General features: G+C 35.1%; 1 protein-coding gene across 2 annotated transcripts in view; it reads right to left on the bottom strand.

Moving 5' to 3' along the window:
• EMC2 (ER membrane protein complex subunit 2) overlaps positions 1-21,701 on the bottom strand; it is a 50,997-nt gene that overhangs the window by 26,060 nt on the left and 3,236 nt on the right. For both annotated transcript variants that reach the window (XM_042924340.1, XM_042924341.1), the window contains exons 2-5: positions 18,224-18,337; positions 17,666-17,730; positions 14,533-14,618; positions 7,352-7,409 (exon numbers count right to left, since the gene is read on the bottom strand). In XM_042924340.1, the coding sequence (XP_042780274.1) occupies positions 7,352-7,409; positions 14,533-14,618; positions 17,666-17,730; positions 18,224-18,337 (323 nt within the window). The remainder of the gene's footprint in view (positions 1-7,351; positions 7,410-14,532; positions 14,619-17,665; positions 17,731-18,223; positions 18,338-21,701) is intronic.

Below are 21,701 nucleotides of genomic sequence, written 5' to 3'. Positions count from 1 at the left end.
TTTTGAAGATGATAGTTTTGTTCACAATCTTGATTGTGTGATGGCTTCACAGGTATATCCAAGTGTCAAAACTTACCAAATTGCACACCTTAGTTAAATGTGTCCAGTCTATTCTACATCAATTGTATGTCAAAACAGTTTTAAAATAGCATTAATTGGACTAAAAGTTAAGTCAAGTCTTGAATATTTATCAATTTCCATTTATTTCTTTTTTATACTTTCTTTCCTAAAAGTATGCCAATGTTCTGAATTTTTCTAAATGTCTTGTTTGGAAAAAGCTTTGCAAATGTCAGTTTGAGTCTTAGAAATGAAAACTGTTGGGGGCACTTGCATGACTCAGTCAGCTGAGCCTTTGGCTCAGGTCACAATCTCATGGTTTGTGAGTTCAAGCCCCCTCATTGGGCTTGCTCCTGTCAGCCTACCAGCACAGAGCCTGCTTCAAATCCTCTGTCCCCTTCTTTCTCTGCTCCTCCTCTGCTTACGCTCTCTCTCAAAAAAGAAAAAAAACAAAAACAATATATATGTTTAAAAAAAAAAATGAAAACTGTTCCAGGGGTGCCTGGGTGGCTCGGTCAGTTAAGTGTCTGACTCTTGATTTCAGCTCACGTCATAATCTCACAGTTTGTGAAATTGAGCCTGGCATCAGGCTCTGCATTGACAGTGCAGAGCCTGTTTGGGAGTCTCTCTCTCCTCTCTCTCTGCTCCTCTCCTGGCTTGCATGTTCTCTCTCTCTTTCTCTCTCTCTCTCAAAATAAATAAATAACGATTTTTTTAAAAAGTGAAAACTGTTCCACTTCACAAGTGATTTTAATAACAGCAGTTAGAAATTTCTATTATAAAATATTTCTATCATAAAATATAAAGTACTGATGACCACCAACAAATCTTCATCAAACTTGCTACATGCTTTCTGTAACACTACGTACAAAGAGGCTAGCCAGCAATTCTTCCAGAAACACTTGTCATATCTTAAAAAAATAAGCTACAGTGGGGAAGAAATGCCACCTAGGAAAAGATTAAAGGATTAAGATCTACCAGCAAAATACAATCTAGACTCCCTTACTGCAGATGCTGGGACCTAGGAAGAAACAGACCACTGACTTACAGAAGGAAAGCAGAATTCTAGGTTCTTCCAAGGCTTATGCCCACTACCCTAAGAAATGTGGCATTCTGAAAACATCTTCATCTTTGGCACAGAGGCAATTACATCTAATTCCAAAACAAAACTTCAAATATTTGATAAATCACACTATGCGGTTTATAATTCTAGGCAAAATCTGATCTTTCTGAAATATGAAATTAAATTAAAAAGGGAGTAATTACTATACCTCTTTTCTGAAAGGCATATAAGTTCGACAAGTATTCATTGAAGGCCTACCATATGCTAGGCATTAGTCCATGCAATGGACATAATGATTTCCCTCAAGGAACTTTCAAAGGAAGAAAGGCCTACTTTTATTTTGAAAGCAAACAAACAAACAAAAAAACTGGTGCTCAGGTAAGCCAAGGGATAAAAGCTCACAGTGAGCCTAATCCAATACTTGGCTTTGATAGGTATATTTGAGAGTTACCTTTCTAAAAACCATTCACATCTAAGTAATTTTATTTTTTTTTTAATTTTTTTTAACGTTTATTTATTTTTGAGAGAGACAGAGCATGAACGGGGGAGGGTCAGAGAGAGAGAGGGAGACATAGAATCTGAAACAGGCTCCAGGTTCTGAGCTGTCAGCACAGAGCCCGACGCGGGGCTTGAACTCACGAACCGCGAGATCATGACCTGAGCCGAAGTCGGACACTTAACCGACTGAGCCACCCAGGTGCCCCAGTAATTTTAATTTTTTTGTACTTTCATTGCAAAATATTCTTTCATCCATTCCTTACCCTTTCCAGTTCTACTTGTCCTAGGTTTAGATCCCTATAATCTCTGGCCTAAGACCGAGCAGCCTCCAAATTACAAATTATTTTATCTCATCACATCTCCTTCAAACTATCTCCCATATTATTATTTTTCTATTATTTTAACGTTTATTTATTTTTGAGAGACAGAGTGACAGAGTATGAGTAGGGGAGGAGTAAAGAGAGAGGGAGACACAGAATCGGAAACAGGCTCCAGGCTCCAAGCTGTCAGCACAGAGTCCAATACAAGGCTCAAACTCACAAACCGTGAGATCATGACTTGAGCTGAAGTTGGACACCGAACTGACTGAGCCACCCAGGCGTCCTTATCTCCCGTATTATTAACAAAAAAGTTATTTCTAAAAATATCTGGTGGTATTTCCCTAATCAAAATTTGACTTCATTGTGCATTTTCTAAGAATAAAAATTAAGTTCTGAAATGTAACATACCAGGTTGTTCACAAATAAGGCCATCTTGCTGCATCTCCAGTCACTCTGTACAAAGAACCAATTCAGAGGTACAAAATATTGTTCCTCAGAACCCTAGTTTTTCTCAGAGGTCAATGAGTGCGGAAGAAGAAAGAGGTTAACTAGGTAGAGCACAGTACCATGCCCTCTCTTCAGTAAGAATAGAAATAAAATTTCATCTAAAAAAGGTATTAAAGGAGGACGTTCAGAAAGAGAAGTACAAACGGCTTTTTAAGTATATGAAAAGATCCAACATCATTCATAATGCAAATTATAACAAGATAACATTTTTTACCAATTAGACTGGCAAAGGTTAAAAACCAAAAAGCTGATAGTGCATACCATGTGGGAGAATACAGGAGAAGCACTCTCATACACCAGAGAAATGAATAAGGATGCTAAAAAGCCTTTGTGGAAGGAAATTTGGCAACATCTATCAAACAATTTTTTTTTTAATTTTAGAGAGAGCACACTTGCACACATAAGCAGGGGAGGGAGGGAGGGAGGGAGGGAGAGAGAGAGAGAAAGAGAGAGAGAGAGAGAGGGAGCAGTTTCCATGCTCAGTGTAGAGCCTGACACAGGGCTCAATACCAGGACCATGGCATCATGACCTGAGCCAAAATCAAGTCATTTGCTCAACCAACAGAGCCATCCAGGCACCCCTATCAAAGTTTAAAATGTATAGACCTCCAGACTTAGACTGCAGAGTAGGAATCCATCCTACAAATGGCATTCACTGCAACACTGTTCCTGGGAGAAAGATATCAGAATCAACCCAAGGGTTCATCAAACTGTTTCAATTTAACTTAAAACTGTTTTTCAAGACAGGGACTATACATCATACAACAAAATGCTATGTAGCTAATCAAAGGATGATGTAAAGGATGTGCTGATATATAGAATGATCTTTACACTGTGTTGTGAAATAGAGTATGCCATAATTTGCATTTCAAATCACTCTATCAAAAGGGATACACTCATGCATACATGCATGTGTGTTCACAAGGAAAAAGTCTCTGGAAGAATACATTAGAAATGTTAACAATGTTTCCCTAAGTGAAGGAGGAATTGAGATCAGGAGTAAGAGGAAAGACTTATACATACATATATTCTTTTGTATTGTTTGTAGTTTTAAACATGGGTAGGTTTTACATCTTCAAAAAAAATATTTAACAAATTTAAAAAATAGATGGGAGAAAAAAAATTTTAGCACCCTCCCAGAAGAAAATTGAAAACTTCCTTTCTAATCACTTTTTTCTTTCTTTCCTCGGTAAACTTTGTACTTTAACAGTGTGAAGGCTTCATTCATAAGATATGAGGACTTTCCCCAGCCCATCATCTTTGCTTCATTTCAACCACACTCATCCTTCAAAGCCTGCAAGGCTCAAAAAATCACCCAGCAAGTCACTAAAGAATACGACTTTAATAGTCTATTGTCAAAGTCCAAAATCTGTTCATATCACTCTGCATCCCTAAGTGCAAAGTCAAGCGGGTGTCTAATTTGTTCTTCTATTCCCAGCACCAAGCATACTGCAGGCACTCAACAAATATTTTTTGAAAGATTAATGAATGCAGGGCTCCTGGGTGGCTCAGTTGGTTAAGCATCTGACTTCAACTCAGGTCATGATCTTGCAGTTCATGAGTTTGAGCCCCATGTTGGGCTCAGTGCTGACAACTGAGAGGCTGGAGCCTGCTTCGGATTCTGTGTCTTCCTCTCTCTCTGCCCCTCCCCAGCTCATGCTCTGTCTGTCTGTCTGTCTCTCTCAAAAGTAAATAAACATTAAAAAAAAAATTAAAAAAAAAAAAAAGATTAATGAATGCATGTGAGAGGGAAGGAGAGCTCCTTAAAGCTTGAATGAACAAGATAATTTCTATACTGGATATCTAGGAACAGAGGCACAAGACCAATGAAGGAGTCATATGATCACTTTTAGACAATGCAAAGAAGAACTACAGTGTAAAAGCTTGAATTATAACTATGGATGAGGATGAAACCAGATTTTCCCACCTTTAAGGTCATACATTAAAGCTGCTTTGAAAAAAGAAACTGTGAAGTCTTTTACACTGCCACTTAACTGTTTAATACAAATAAAGTCTTCCCCTACTAGAGTTAATTAGTTCTAGGTCTTTCATGGTTTTGTCATCTCCCTCAGTGTCTACCACAGTGCTTTCTATGGATACATAAACAGAAACGGTCTTTATTCTTAGTAACACCAACATTCTGGTGGTTCATGACAGGTACTCAATAAACATTTACAGAAGGACAGAAGGGACCAAAGGGACATTAAATAAAGATAATATTTAATGAAAAAATAATACATTTAAGCAAAGCTGAATTTAGTTACTTTGTTCTAAAGTGTTTACCTAGCAACTAAGGGATTTAGTTACTACCACCCTCATACATAGTCTACGAGTAAAACCATTTGGATATCTCTTTTAGTCAGTCTTAGAGCCATAGAACATGGAAAGTACTACAAACACAGAAAAATAATTACATATTATCTTAAATCCTGAAAAAGTGAAATAATTTATTAAAAATATCCCCCACTTAAAATGACACATAAGTAAAATGTTTGACCCATAATTCCAAGAAATTAAATTATAAGCTATTGATTTTTAACTGTTATCAAAAAAAATGTTTTGAAACTTTTCAGAAACGTGAGTTTGTATTTTCAATATATGACTGCATGAAAAATGAATACCTTTGAAACTGTGGTAAAGTCTTATAACTGAAATAAGTACATGAGAAAATCTGTAAGGAAAGAAAAACAGTGCCATTGTCTTAAAACAGGTGGCAAGTAATTACGATAGTTAAGATTAAAAAAAGTATTCAAAACTTTCCCATTTTAACTCCCTTTTTATTGGAAATATCTAGATAAATAATAACTCTGTTTTTGTTTTTAATAACAGATAGGCTTGCAGCTCTGTCAAAACTTTTCCCTGAACTTTCTATATGCTGAGAATCCTCATAAAATAATACATCCTTGCCATTTAAATATCTACCTCTACACTCCATTCCCCCAGCCCCTCCCAAAAAACCCTAGGAAGTTTCCAGAGAAAATTTCCCTGGGATGGGATAATATTAACAGCAAAAATCTAAACCATTTCACTACATAGATATATATTACCACCATGTGTAACTTACGAAATGTTGTCAATTAAATCTCAATAAAGTTGAAAAAAGCTTATCATTCAAGCAACAAACATAAGAATTACTACAGGGTATCAGAAGAGATAGCAGAGATTGGGGGTTTATGACTAATGAATGCCTGAGATAAATGTTAACTAAATATTGGACAGTTCAATATTAAATAATTCCCCAACATGCATAATTTACTTAAAACAAATCAAGTAACTAATGTTTAATATTCAGTATTTCTGCATCTTATAATCCACAATCATACATCAAATGACTTTTCAAAAATGTGTATTTTGAATGAAATGCTTGCCAAAAAGAGAAAACCTTCATGTATTTGTATTATGCTAATATAACAATTTCTCCTCCTCTAAAAGGACAAAACAAACTCAAACTGGTTTTTGGTTGTTTTTTTATTTTTATTTTTTTATGTTTATTCATTTTTGAAAGAGAGAGAGACAGAGCACAAGCAGGGGTGGGGTGGAGAGAAAGGGGGACACAGAATCTGAAGCAGCTCCAGGCTCTGAGCCGTCAGCACAGAGCACGACGTAGGGCTTAAACTCACAAAACCACGAGATCATGACCTGAGCCAAAGTTGGATGTTCAACCGACTGAGCTATCCAGGCGCCCCATCAAACTGGTTTTTGTTCAAAATTTCTAAAAATATTTTCTTTTAGCAGGCATATGTATGCATGGACATAATAAAAAATTAAAATGCCTGATATGTTATCTAAAATCTCTCTAACTTTTCACTGAGTAAAAGATAAGTCTGAGGAAAGCCATTATGCAAAAGTAGTAAACTAAAATGTTCTCAAAATTAAAAAAAATCTTCACCAGAGTACTTTAAAAACAAGTAACATTACATAAGTATATCTGGAACAAATGCTCTGCACAATACACTAATATATTTGTTCAAATCAGGATAATTAAAGATGTTATCTTATGGGAAACACAATATATTTTTCTTCTTTATGTGTATATATGTATACATGTATGTTATATGTACATATATATGTTCTTATCTAGGTATAAGGCCGAAAAAAAAACAAAACACCTTTATTAATTCTATATACCAATTACTGTCATGACTTCATTTTTCATTGAGACAACTAAAATATAACTACCAAAACAAAACAAGTTAGTATATCATAAACTTAAAAATATTACAAAACCACTGAACTCTGCTGGGCTTTTTTGCAAGCACATAAAATTCTTTCTTTCTAAATTTCCAATAGTTTCTTTTTTTTTTTTTTTTAAGTTTATTTATTTTGAGAGAGAGAGAGAGAAAGACAGAGAGCAAGGGAGGGGTAGAGAGAGAGAGAATCCCAAGCAGGTTCCTAGCTATCAGGGCAGACCCCAACATGGTCCTCGACCTCAGGAACTGTGAGATCATGACCTAAGCCGAAGTCAGACACTTAACTGACTGAACCACTCAGGGGTCCCTCCACTAGTTTCTTTTTAATAAGGTATCTTATGAGTCAAATTTTACAGAAGAGTTTTAAATCTATTTTAAAACTGTGGTCCAACATATATATTTTTTTCAGGTTTATTTATTTAGGAAGAGAGAGAGAAAGCAAGTGAATGGTGGAGGGGCAGAGAGAGAGGGAGAGGGAGAATCCCAAGAAAGCTCCATGCTCAGCACAGAGCCCTATGCAATCCCACAACCACAAGATCAGGACCTGAGCCGATTTCAGGAGTTGGACACTTAACCGACAGAGCCACCCAGGCACCCTCAACATAAATTATTTAAAATAAGAAGCTAAAACCTGGCTTCATATGTATTTTCACATTATTTCAAAAATGAATAAATTTCACCTTTTAAAATAAAATTTAGACAGTCAGCTAACTTACAGTGTTAGTTGGATCTTCTTGTAAAATTCGATCATACAGTTGTATAGCATCATCGTATCTATTTTTTTAAAAAAAAGAAACATCAAGAATCATTACCTTAATATTTAGTGACAAATAGTAAATACAGAAAAACATTAAACTGGCAGGACTTTAAATGCATTGACAATTGGAATCCAACTCTCTTCTGATCTTCATGTAACAGTAGTAATTTGCTAGAAATTTTTTACAGAAAAACTTCATGTATAAAGCATTTATAAAAAAAACCTGACTTCAAAAATACACTGATTCATGAACAAAGAAAAACAGAGATGAACAAAAATACATGGATTCAATTTGGCCTAAATACAAAGGTAAAAACTAGCAGCACAGAGAGATACCTTTGTGGTCTTAGATATACCTAGAATTACAGCCAGTAAGGCAGAAGAGCAAGTTTAATTTTAAACAAATTCACAAGTAAATGATCTATGATTTAATTCTCCTTTAATGAATACTTATGATAGCTTTTCTTAGTTGAGCTCGTTCAGTTCAATTCATTAAGCACCTGTTAAATACACACTTGCAATACACTTTAGTGAGTTACAATCTTATAAGAAGAATAGTTGACAATTTATCAAATGAAAAAAATAATCAAACATGACAGCATATAACTAACAACCCAAAATGAACATTATGTCATAGGGAATCAAGGGGAGGAATACATCAAAAATCACATAAAGAACATCATATAGTCTTACAAATGGTAATCTTGCTCAGGATGCAAGAAAATAGCTAAGTGATCCTGAAATTCCTTCCTAACAACATCCACAACCCCAACTCCATTCCAAATCAATTTCTTTATTCCAGATACAGATCTTTAGAGAAAACAAAAACAGTATGTAAAAACTTTCACAACAGTGTTTCTAAAACTAGAAACAACAGCTACATTCTTGAAATCTATTCATAAGTTTCCTAAGAGAGTTTTTTAATTTTATATTTTTCTCTTAATGATATTCAATATATAAATATTCTAGATCATTATGATGACACATCTTTTAACTGAATACTGCCCCACAATTTTAGTGCCCAAGCCTCTTTGTGATTATGATCATGCTAGTAGGTAAGAATATTTTAACTGTAGCAGACAACTGAGAAAAAGAAAAGCAGACTTAATTTGTAAATGGGTCCATACCATGTGAAGGCCAAACAGCATCACTGCACATTAAGTCAATTAGACTTAAAAGCAGTTCAAATAAAATTAGTTTGGACCTCAAATACATGCTAAAATAGTAAGTATGGCTAGCCTCAAAAGAACCTGCAATTAAATGGGGAAATCTAAAATAAAATCATTAAATATTAATAAAGCAAAACAATGAAGTATATAAAGATAAAATTAATGCTATAGAGCAAGGGTTCTATGACACAGTACATAAGACACGGTACATAAGAATCCCCTGAGAATCCTTCTCCAACTATGTAAACTCTGGGAAATACAAAGAAAATGACACAGGAAGGTAGGAAACCATTCCTTTTACTAATATAATGATAATCTGAATTTTAGTAGTCTTCTAGTTTTGGGGAGTATTTTATTAGAAAACTTACATTGCTGTTACAGCTATATAAAAACTATACACATAAGACATTATTAATACCTAGTTTTATATTATATTGAAGTTTTACTACAATAAAAATATAGTAATTTATTAAAGAAAATTTTAATGTTTATGTATTTACTTTTAAAATTTTTTAACATTTATTTATTATTGAGAGAGAGACAGAGCATGAGCATGGGAGAGGCAGAGATGGGGAGACACAGAATCCGAAGCAGGCTCCAGGGTCCAAGCTGTCGGCACAGAGCCTGACACAAGGCTCAAACTCACAAACCCTGAGATTATGACCTGAAGCGAAGTCAGACGCTTAACCGACTGAGCCACCCAGGTGCCCATATGTTTATTTACTTTTAAGAGAGAGAGAGAAAGAGAGACAGCGTGAGTGGAGAGGGAGACACAGAATCTAAAGCAGGCTCCAGGCTCTGAGTTGTCCCCACAGAGCCCAACGTGGGGCTTGAACTCACGAAACATAAGATCATGACCTGAGCCAAAGTTGGACACTTAACCAACTAAGCCACCCAGGAGCCCCCAAAATATTCAGTTCTGTAAAAACTGAATGTGGTGGTTAATTTTTTTTAACTGAGTGTGATGTATTAACTTAACTGGCCATGAGATACCCAGATTAAATATTATTCCTGGGTATGTCTGAGGGTGTTTCCAGATGAGATTTGCATTTGAATCTGTGTACTCGGTAAAACGGACTGCCTTTCCCAATGTAGGTGGACATCACCCAATCTCTTGAGAGTTTGAAAAGAACAAATGCAGAGCAAAGAGTTATTCATCCCTTTTTAATGTCTCACTACATGAGCTGGGACATCTCATCTCATCTTTTCTTGCCCTCAGTATGGGATTTACACCATTAGTTCCCTTGGTTCTCAGGCCTTTGGACTTGGACTCAGAATTACAGCACCAACTTCCTGGCTCTCCAAGTTGCAGATAGCAGATTCTGGGACTTCTCAGCCTCCATAATTGCTTCATAGTAAATCTCTCTCCCTCTCCCTTTGCGTCCTACCTCCCTCCTCCTACCCCATATATGTATACAAATACCCTCTAGATTCTGTTTCTCTAGAGACTCCTAATACACTGCAGGTCTACAAAAATTTACCTTTAGTCAGCAATGTTCTCAAACCTACTTGTCAATTCTCCTGCAGGGCTTCCTTTAAAGAAAATTCTGGATTACACCACTAACAAACTGATCTCAGTAAAATGGAGATTAGGCAACTACGTATTTTTTTTAAAAGGGCACAGATCACTCTAATTCACACAATCGTATATGAGAATCAATGGTTAATGGCTCCATGTAACAAAGACACATAATAGCAACTCTTTCAGGAGAAAAAAAATTAAAAAACACAACAGCAAAACTTTACTAGGTAAAATGATTATATGAGTTTCAATTAAAGAGCAAGGTGTAAAGAAATTAAAGTTCACTAGGTATCTTAGAAAACTTGACTTAAGAGTAAATTATTGTTACCATATCAATTTTTTGTACAGTTAGAAAGGGGGTGGAGGGATAGGAACTATTAAAATGTGTCCTTTGGAAACTAGTACCTCTCAAACCTTTACAAGATAATTTTAAAAATCATTCATGTTGGATTCTGGGATGTGTTTGGCTATTTACATATTTTAAGAATGGTGTAAAAATACTAGATATACTATAGTTGAAATAAAACAAAAAGGGATATTAGAGTAGAACACTGATTCAGGAACAATCCTTTGTAGATGTCTTCCATTCCGTCCCCTGATTCAAATTACTTTCTGTTAACCTAAAATAATACTATTTTATTTATTTTTCTTTATGCCCTTTGCTTGCTTACAGAGAAGATCCAATGAGATTAAAATGTACATATAAACAAACACGTAAGCCAAAAGCCAAGGAACAAAAGGGTTAAGAAAAATTATATCAATACATCTTGCTTATTAAAAGCTACTATAACTAGGTACAAGTTACCTCTTACTTAAAACACCAAATTAAAAAAGTAAGGGGCAATAAGCTAACCCTAAAATTCATATGTAATAAATTCAAAGGACTCAGAATAGACAAAATCCTCTTTGGGGAAAAAAAAGAAGGAAGTCAAAGGCCTCATACTTACAAATTTCAGAACTTACCACAAAGCTACACTATCAATAGTGTGGAATCAATACACTGTGGTATGTGATAAACATATAGATCAATGGAACAGAACTGAAAGCCCAGAAATCAACCCTCACATTTACATTCAATTAATTTTCAACAAGGGTGCCAGACAATTAAATGGGGAAAGCAAAGTTATTTCAACAAAGATGCTGGAACAACTGGATATCCACATGCCAAAGAATAAAGTTGGGCAACTACCTCACCCCATAAAAAATATTAACTGAAACAGATCAAAGACCTAAATATAAAAACTAACAGCAACATAAAACTCTTAGAAGAAAGGACAGGTGTAACCTTTGTGACCCTGATTAGGCAATGGTTTCTACATGACACCGTAAGTACAAGTGACAATGGAAAAACAGAACTGGACTTCATAAAAAATAAAAAACTTACATTTGTAATCAAAGGATACCATTAGGCAAGTGAAAAGACAACTCACATAATGTGAGAAGTTTTACAAATCATATTATCTGACAAGGGACGTGCATCTAGACTGTATTTAAAGAACTCTTATAAGTAACTCCCATCTAGAAGCAAAGAATATGAATAGACATTTCTCCAAATGGCCAGTAATTGTATGAAAAGATGCTCAAGATTTCTAGTTCCTGGTTTGGCACATGATGATTCTGAAAGTCATCACTCCCATCCTCACAAGAAAAAGGCTAAACAAAGTTAACAAACCAACAACTCTTTTTAGATCCATCAGAAAATTGACCAAGTAAACCACTGCCCCTAAAATTGAGAGATAGATCAATACAGATAAACATAGCTTAATGGAACATAAGATCCCATCAAAAACTGTTAGACCTAATAAATAAATTCAGTAAGGTTGCAGGATAGAAAATCAAGATATAAAAATCTGTTTCATTTTAATACACTAATAATAATCTATTAATAAATTAATACATTAATAATATACTAATAATAATCTATTAATCTCATTTACAAGTCATCAAAAAGAATACACTACCCAGGAATGTATTTAACCAAAGAGGTGAAAGCCCTGTATGTTGAAAACTATACCACACTGATGAAAGAAATTGAAGAAAATCAAAAGATATCCATGCCCATGGATTGGAAGATTATTGGTAAAATTTCCATACTACTCAAAGTAATCTAAAGATTCTATGCAATTCCTATAAAAATTCCAATGGCATTTCTCACAGAACTAGAAAAGTCCCAAAATTTGTATGGAACCACAAAAGACCCTGAATATCCAAAGCCATCCTGCACAATAAGAACAAAGCTTAAGACATCATACTTCAAACCATATAAAAAAGGCATAATAATCAAAGCATTATGGTATTGGCATAACAAGAGACACACAGATTAATGGAACACAACAGAGAATCCAGTAACAAACCCAAACATAAATGGTCAATTAATTTACCAAGGAGAAGATAAGAATATACAATGGGAGAAGGATAGTCTCTTCAATAAATGGTGCTGGGAAAACTGGACAGTCATATGCAAAAGACATAAAACTGGACTACTATCTTTATACCATATGCAAAAATCAACTCAAAATTGATTAAAGACCTCAACATAATATATGAAATCGTAAAACTCCTAGAAGAAAACATAGGCAGTAAGCTCTCTGACAAGAGTCTTGGTGATAATTTTTTAGAAGGAGCAAAGGCCGACAAAAGCAAAAATAAAGAAATGGGACAACATCAAACTAAAAAGCTTCTGTAAAACAACAACAAAAAAACATTCAACAAAATGAAAAGACAACTTACAGAATGGGAAAAAATATTTACAAATCATCTGATGTTTGCAAATAACTGATAAGGAGTTAATATCTAATACATATAAAGACTTTATACAGGGACACCTGGGTGTCCCACTCCTTACTTTGGCTCAGGTCAAGAACTTGCGGTTGTGAGACTGAGCCCCACATAGGGCTCCACGCTGGCCAAGGAAGCTGCTTAAGATTCTCTCTCTCCCTGTCTCTTCTCCCTCTGCCCATCTCCCCTGCTGGCTCTCTCTAAAATAAAAACAAAACAAAAACAAAACAAAACAACAAAACAAACTCACAATCGCAAAAAAAAAAAATGCGGCTAAGAAGAGGCAGAGGAATTGAAAAAGACATTTGCCGAGGAAGACATACAAATGGCAAACAGGTATATGAAACAGTGTTCAACATCATTAATCAACAGGGAAACAAAAATAAAAACCACAATGAGCTATCACCTCACACATAATAAAATGACTATTGTCAAGAAGACAAGATGTAAGTGTTGACAAGTATGCAACGGGAACCCTTTTGGACCGTGGGTGGGAATGTAAATTAGCAGAGCCGCTATGAAAAACAGTATGGAGGTTCCTTAAAAAATTCAAAATATAACTACCATTTGATCTGGCAATTCCACTTCTGGGTATTTATCCAAAAGAAATAAAATCACTATCTTGAAAAGATATTTATTTCCACACTCATGTTCACTACAGCATTATTTGCAGTAGCCAATACATGGAAACAACCTAAGTATCCAGTGACAGATAAGTGGATAAAGAAGTCTGATATAATGGAATATTATTCAGCCATAAAAAAGGAAGAAATTCTGCTATTTATGAAGTTGGATGACCCTGGGCATATGCTAAGTGTAATAGTCAAAAACAAAGACAAAGACAAATACTGTATAATCTCACTTACAGGTAGAATCAAAAAGAACACAAACTCATAGAATCAGAAAACAGATTAGTGGTTGCCAGAGGTGGGCTGTGGGGGTGGGCATACTAGGTAACAGTGGTCAAAAGGTACAAACGTCCAGTTAAAGTCCTGGGAATATAATGTACAGCATGGTTACCATAGTTAACAATACTATTGTGTACTTGAAAGCTGTTGCTAAGAGAGTAAATCTTAAAAGTTCTCATAAGAAAAAAATATTGTAACAATGTATGGTGATGCACGTTAACTAAACTTATTGTGGTAATCATTTCAAAATATATATGAATATCAAATCATGATATCATACAACTGAAACCAACGGAATGTCAATTGTATCTCAATTAAAAAAATAATAATACCTTCTATACCTTGAATGCCTGTATGGATACTACACACATGTCATTACTAATTCCCAAAACAACCCTGACAAGTTGGTAATATTCCTGTTTTGCAAAGGAGTAAAGCTAAAAGGCTTAAACAAAAATAAGTTAAATAACGTGTCAGGTAAACAGCTAATAAATCCTAGAAAGAGGATATAAAACTGTCCTTACTCCAGAACATGATCCCATTTCTCTAGGCCAGAGATGGTAAATGAATTACACTCCTATGTCAAATCCTATTTATTGGGAGTAATTGGCAAAACTTATGCTGAGAAGCACTGACACTATTCTGAAACTCAGTAGCAAAAAATCTTGCACAATTAACAATGTTGCCATGTAGGCAGGACCTACATCTATACCCATGTTTACCATTTTAAAATGGGATCACACTGTTTTTAAGATTCAGTTACCTTTCCATGGCTTCAAATCTCATCCCAGTTAGTCTCTTGACTCTATGACTGCCAGGGAACTGTCTTCTCAACTCCTGAAGACAAAACTGAAAAAATAATTGGTAAAAAAGGCTTAAATAGTAGTAATTACATTACATGTACCAAATGGGCTACAAGGAATGGACTACAGTCTTCAGTGTATCTTCTTAAATCATTTCATCTGTGTAATCTAATGACATGAAGTGAAATTAATTGGTAATAAATAATGGGGTAAAAGAAGAACTCTGAAATTACAGTGGGAATAACAATCAGTTCTCAAAATCCTAACTGGGAAAATGAGCAGGTCATGGAGTACACTAATAAGTCTTGAGATATTGCCATATTATTCCTCCTTAAAAATGGCTTCTGGGGTGCCTGGTGGCTCAGTCGGTTAAGCATCCAACTTCAGCTCAGGTCATGATCTCACAATTCATGAGTTCGAGCCTTGCTTTGTGCTCTGTGCTGACAGTTCAGAGCCTGAAGCCTGCTTCAGATTCTGTGTCTGCCAATCTCTCTGCCCCTTGCCCTCTTGTTCATTCTCTCTCTCTCTCTCTCTCTGTCTCAGAAATAATAAAAGAACTTTAAAAAAAAAACTGCTTCCATAATGTGCCAGACCCAACTTAAATGCTTATAACAGCTTCCAGGTTTTTTGCTTCTAACTATTGCCTAAGTATTCTCTTTATAAAAATTAAGCTCTTTGATAGTATTCTCAAGTCCCTAGCAAATAATATTAACACTTTGTTCAATTTTTCCCTGTTGAAATCATGTATTAATCAATCATCTTGTCAGTACACATAACCTGATTTGGGGTCATAAAATGCAGACACCAGGTCTATGGAGCCAATCTCCTTTGGGAAATATACATAATTCATCCATTAATTTAAATAATCAAATACTTACTGAGCACCAACTATGATCTCACCAACATCTGAATGCTAGAAATGTCGAGGGTTATAAAAATGGTCCATTCTAGTGCCCCAAAGCATAAGTGACCAAAAAAATACATTTCATTAGTGAAGAAACTATTAATCAGTAATAAAATAAGTTTTAATATGATCTGCAAGTATTGCTTCCAAGTATGTGGCTAAAAATCTGCCACACTAAGAAAAACATTACAATTAGTTAAAAATAAAGATGATGTTCATTTATTTCTATGACACCACACAAAACTCATATTATTTGGTCAATCAAGCTGTGTAGAAATTCTGAATCATTAAAAAAATACTAAGTTACAAAAAAAGTTAGCATTTAATTTGATCTCCTGCTTTGGTTATCAATATTATCTAATATGATCTCCTAATTTGTCAAATGGCATTTAGCTACTTAAAAAAAAACCTTAATATCTCCCTTAAGATGTAAGCTGCCACCTCTGTGAATATTACAAAGACTATACCTCATAGGTTCTGAAGGTAATCCAAAAGATTTTATGGAATATTTATTTACCACTAACAGTTCCACTAAAATTAGGTGTAGAGACAATATAACATAATTACCTTGGAAAAAATAATGCTAATTCAGATATGAGTATGTTCTCCTGGTATTTCAACTTTCAGTTTGCATGTTTTTTTTTTTTTTTTTTTGGCTTAAATGAGGAGATGATACTTAAGAACTCAGGATTATAAAACAATAGAATAAAAGAGCAGAAACCTCTACTTCTTGATATATAAAATTAATATAACAATAGTGTCAAGCACAAATCAAAGTGAAGATTAAATAAAGCCTGCTATAAAGCATTTATAGCACAGTGCCTACCACATGAGTTATTCTTTTATTTTAAAAGCTATATTTAGTATTTTAAGTCATGTTCTATGTATGTTAGGATTTTCTAGTAATTTAAGAAAGAGATACATTTAAAGCACTGCAAAAGAGTATTTAATATTCGATTTACAATGGGGTTACATCCCATAACCCATGGTAAGTCGAAAATACTGAATGTCAAGAATGCATTTAACACACCCAACCTATTGAACAGAATAGCTTAGGCTAGCTTGCCTTAAATATGCTCAGAACACTTACATTAGTCTACAGATGGACAAAATCATCTAACACAAAGACTATTTTATAATGAAGTATCAACTACCTCATGTAATTTATTAAATACTGTACTGAAAGTGAAAAACAGAATGGCTGTAAGGGTACAGAATGGCAATAAGTTTATCGATTGTTTACCCTTGTGATCACATGCCTGCTGGAAGGTGCAGCCCATTGCCACTGCCCAGCATCATGATACCACCTACCACTAGCCCGGGCAAAGATCAAAATTCAAAATTCAAAGCAGTTTCTACTGAATGTATATTGCTTCCACACCATCATAAAGTCAAAAAATCCTAAGTCAGGGAAGCCTGTTGGGCGTCCGACTTCGGCTCAGGTCATGATCTCGCGGTCTGTGAGTTCGAGCCCCGCATCGGGCTCTGGGCTGACAGCTCAGACCCTGGAGCCTGTTTCGGATTCTGTGTCTCCCTCTCTCTGACCCTCCCCTGCTCATGCTCTGTCTCTCTCTCTCTCTCAAAAATAAATAAATGTTAAAAAAAAAAAAAAGTTAAAAAAAAAAAAAAATCCTAAGTCAAATCATCCTAAGTCTGTGACTGTGCTATGAAAGTCATTCCACAACCCAAAAGAAAAACTTGTTTTAAACCATCCGCTGCTTATTTTAAAATCTATAATATAGCATAATTCAACTCTTAAGTGTATAATCTTCACCAACCAATTTAACTTCTTCAGTACTGTTAAGAAGATTTAAGAACGTTCGCTGTCCCCAAGTACCTAGTTAGTCTTACCTACTCTTAAGAGTAGTAATGAAGGGGTACCTGGGTGGCTCAGTTAGTTGAGCACCTGACTTTGGCTTAGGTTGTGATCTCACAGTTTGTGAGTTCAAGCCCCACATCAGGCTCTTCTGCTGTCAGCGCAGAGCCTGCTTCAGATCCTATCCTCTCCCTCCCCCTCCCCCGCTTGCACTCTCTCTCAAAAAAAAAAAAAAAAACTTAAAAAAAAAAAGAGTAGCACTGAAAACTAGCTATAAAAACACTCAAATACAAGCCATATACTAAGTCTTAGCTACTTATATATACTTCGTGAAGCAAATTTAAAATGAAATAAAATTAGTTTAAATACCTACCAATGCCAAGTCATCTCGACCATAGTCTAGGGCTGCAATCATTACTTGTTCATATATGATCCAAACTATAAATATAGAGAGAGAGGAAAAAACTGAATTTAATGTCAAAATCTCCCAGCAGAAATTAGATATTTTTCTTGTTTCTAATATTTTAAAGTCACTTATAACTAAAAATTGATATACCATATTATATCTGGAATTAAGAAAGCATCCTCATATACTTTCAGTAATATAAAATATCTTAGTATCTTACAAAGTAAAAAGATCTCCCATTGTTTAATACCTGGGCTCTTCTAAAACATTCTTTATGAGGCACATTGTGACCAGATCAGGACGATAGCCCTGTGGTCATTAAAACAAAAAGGCCTATTTGATAGCTCCACTACAACCAGGAATTAGAAATCCTTCTCAAAATGATGTATCATTGACTTCCTGAAAACTCTTCTTAAAAGGGGACAAATCATAGATTGAACAGCAGGAAAACATAATGAAAATATGGTTTTTAAAAAACCTAAAAGCCATAAATAGAACATGAACTAAGCATGAATAAGAACTCACTATCATCTCCAAGCTTAGAAGCATATTCATTAATTAATTCCTCTCCAACTTCCACAATTTGCTCACTATTTCGTGAGTTTTCTTCTCTCCATTTTCTCATTTTATCTCGCATCTCTGAAAAAAATAAAGTTGTTATTACATACATATTTGATCAATGCCAAAAAATTGACAAGGAAATTGAAATCAACTTTTCAGGAAAATAAGGCCATATTTAAAATTTTTTTTATGTTTATTCATTTTTGAAAGACAGAGAAAAACAGAGCACAAGCAGGGATGGGGCGGAGAGAGAGGGGGACACAGAATCTGAAGCAGGCTCCAGGCTCTGAGCTGTCAGCACAGAGCCCAACACGGGTCTCAAACTCACGAACCACAAGATCACGAGCCAAAGTCAGACACTCAACCGACTGAGCCACCCAGGCGCCCCGGAAAATAAGGTCATATTAATGTACGTCTATGGTATGTCAAAGTTCATAAAGCAGAAAATCAATTTAACAAGAGCAATAGACCCCTTATAAGATTAAAAAGACATCACAATTGATGTCACAACTATAAAAGTAACAAATGTCATGAGTCTGCCACAAAGATCCTCCATCCCTTGAAGCAACTATGGATCTTAATTTTTTTGAAGTTACAGACAACTTCAGAATTTGATAAAAGCTAGGGATCATTTTCCCAGAAAAAAAGAAACACATAAAATTATGCATAGAAATCTCAAAAATCCAAGGTGCTCCTGAAGCTCACCTACTCACTCAAGAATGCAAAATTTCATACTCAGAGGATCATATTTGGTATCAGCACTGACAGGATATTCACCACAAAACTTCATTAATAACATTACAACAGTACATATAATGTATAAGGATACACAACCATGCAGGAAAATAAACCACATAAAAAATCAGAACAAAGGAAATCTTTCAGTTACACACATAATAATAAATGGAAAGAAGAAAGTAAGATAAAAAGCACCTGCAAACAAAACTGTCACAAGAACAACTTTGCATATTATAAAATAAGAGTGAACTGAAAAGTTTTTAAAAGCAGCATTTTGATAACAGCAGAAATAATAACTGAGAAAAAGAAACAGTACCTAATCCAGTAAACAAAAGATCATTTTTTCATATAGTTAAGATAGAAAAAACTCTCCAATTCACAAATCACATATATGCTTTCTTACTTCTACCTCTGAAAATCTAACACACTTACTCACCTTTTCCTTCTATAGACAGATGCAGAATAGATTTAAACAGTTACATTGTTGGTGAACACGTAAGTTAAATAATCAATGACAGGCCCCTAAAGAATAAGTATAAAAGAAGCACAAGGGATTTTCTCTACTTTTATAAGCATTATCTGAATCCCTAAAGCTCAAAGTCTAAAAATGAAAATAAAAATTGTAAGATGAAAACAGATCTTAAATGGTCTTAGCAAATCAAGTTACCACAGTTAATTCCTTCTACTAACAACTAGAAATCAGCTGGACTTTCACTCTCCACAGGGTCTGAACTAAATCTTACAAGGTTGAAGAGGAAATGAACAAACAAAAAAGCAGGTCATTCATACTCCACAGGTTAAGGGCTCAGTCCCACAAAACTGCCCCCACTTTAGACATCAATCACAAGTCAGGGCCACCAGTACTGCTGACCAACTCGCTATAAAGTCTGGGGTTCTCACAACCTCCTCTGCAGGTTTGCTAGAATGAATCACAGAATTTAGATAAGAACTCACTTACTATTATGGTTTTATTATAAAGCATATAATTCAGGAACAGTCAAATGGAAGAGATACATAGGGCAAAGTGAGGGGGGAGAGGCGAAGCAAAGGAACTTCCATACTTTTTCTAAGCTAATCACCATCCCAGCACCTTGATGTGCTTACCAACCTGGAAGATCTCCAAACCCTGTAGTTTAGGGGGGTTTATAGAGGTTTCATTCCATGGGCATGAGTGTTCTCCAGATCCTCTCCCCTCCCAGAAACTCAGGGAATGAGACTAAAGTTCCAATCAGGGATCCTGGTCTTCTGGGTGACCAGCCTTCAATCTGAAGCTATCCAGCCACAGATCATCTCATTAGCATACAAAAAGATACTCATTCTAGAAACCCCAAAGGTCTTAGAGGCTCTTGTGTCAGAAACTCAGGAATAAGACTAAATATAACAAAAGATATTCCTATCAACCCTACCATTGAGGAAATTTCAAGGGTTTAGGAGCTCTGTGACAGGAACTGGGGATAAAGACCAAACATATATCCCTTATTATATCACAACATAACATATGTTATCTTTAGATCCACAGCATGGGTTCTCAGAACTCATTCAAACACTATCCCCCTATGCCATGGTTCACTTACATAGTCTTAAACCCATTTTCACTTTCAACTTGGCAGATTATTTTAAAAGAGTAAATGCCTTGAGAATATAAATTACTTAGTGTTTTATAGATATGTTCCATTACACTGTACCTCTTGCCCATATGCTGACACCCAAATTAGGCTAGTATTCAAAGGGCCAAACTATCTTTCTAGGTCTTACCTTGAAAAAATTACCTTCACAAAACATACACACACACACACACACACACACACACACACACACACACACATAAATACAGATCTTTAGCTTAGAAGTGAAATCTCAGGGTATGTTCCATGAGATCTAGGACCCTGCCTGTCTTATTTAGCACTGTATCCTTAAGAATTGGAACAGTGCTTGGTGCAAAGTACTCAGACATGTATTTAATTAACATGTCATTTAGTATATAAACTAATAGTTAAAGCTAGGTATGGATAAGATCACCCAAAGAAGGCATTTAACCTTTCAATTTTAGACTCTTTGAAGCCGATGAGACCTTTGAACTTTCTCTTCCCAGAAATATGTACACGTTTACATACACTAAATTTTACATATAATTCCAGGAAATTCAAAGGCCACATAAAACACCCCTCCATCAGTCAGGAGTATACTGATCTCAGGTTTAATAACCATTGATAAGACTGAGTGCTAAAAAAAGAACCACTAAGAACACCAAAAATCAAGGACCAAATGGCTGTAGAAAACTCACAAAAGAAAGGTCTGAAAAGAGGAGACCCTTTATGTTATTATGAAACCAAGGAAAGAATGTTTCATGGAGGGAGTGATCCACAACAACAAATACAGTATAGATGTAAAAACAAAACAAACAAACCAACGAACAAAAACCCACGTTCATTAGACCTGGCATTAGGTCACCCTAGAAATCCTATTGGAGTGATAGAGAATGGAAAACAAATTATGTTTGTTTGAAGGTCTTAATAAAAAGAGAGGAAGTAGAGACAGTAAGCATAAAAAACTAAAATCCTTTCAAACATTTTTATAAATATGTCTTCAACAAATACTCATTTAGTGCCTATTACAGGCCAGGCATTGTGCTAGACATCCTATCCATATCCTGGCCAACTATTCTTTCAAAAAATTTGACTATACCCTTCTTAGAACTCTTTTT

The sequence above is a fragment of the Panthera leo genome, chromosome F2 (assembly GCF_018350215.1).
Source record: "Panthera leo isolate Ple1 chromosome F2, P.leo_Ple1_pat1.1, whole genome shotgun sequence".
Lineage (NCBI taxonomy): Eukaryota > Metazoa > Chordata > Mammalia > Carnivora > Felidae > Panthera > Panthera leo.
Note: the sequence above shows the minus strand (reverse complement) of the source record. Positions and strands in the feature narration are given on the sequence as shown.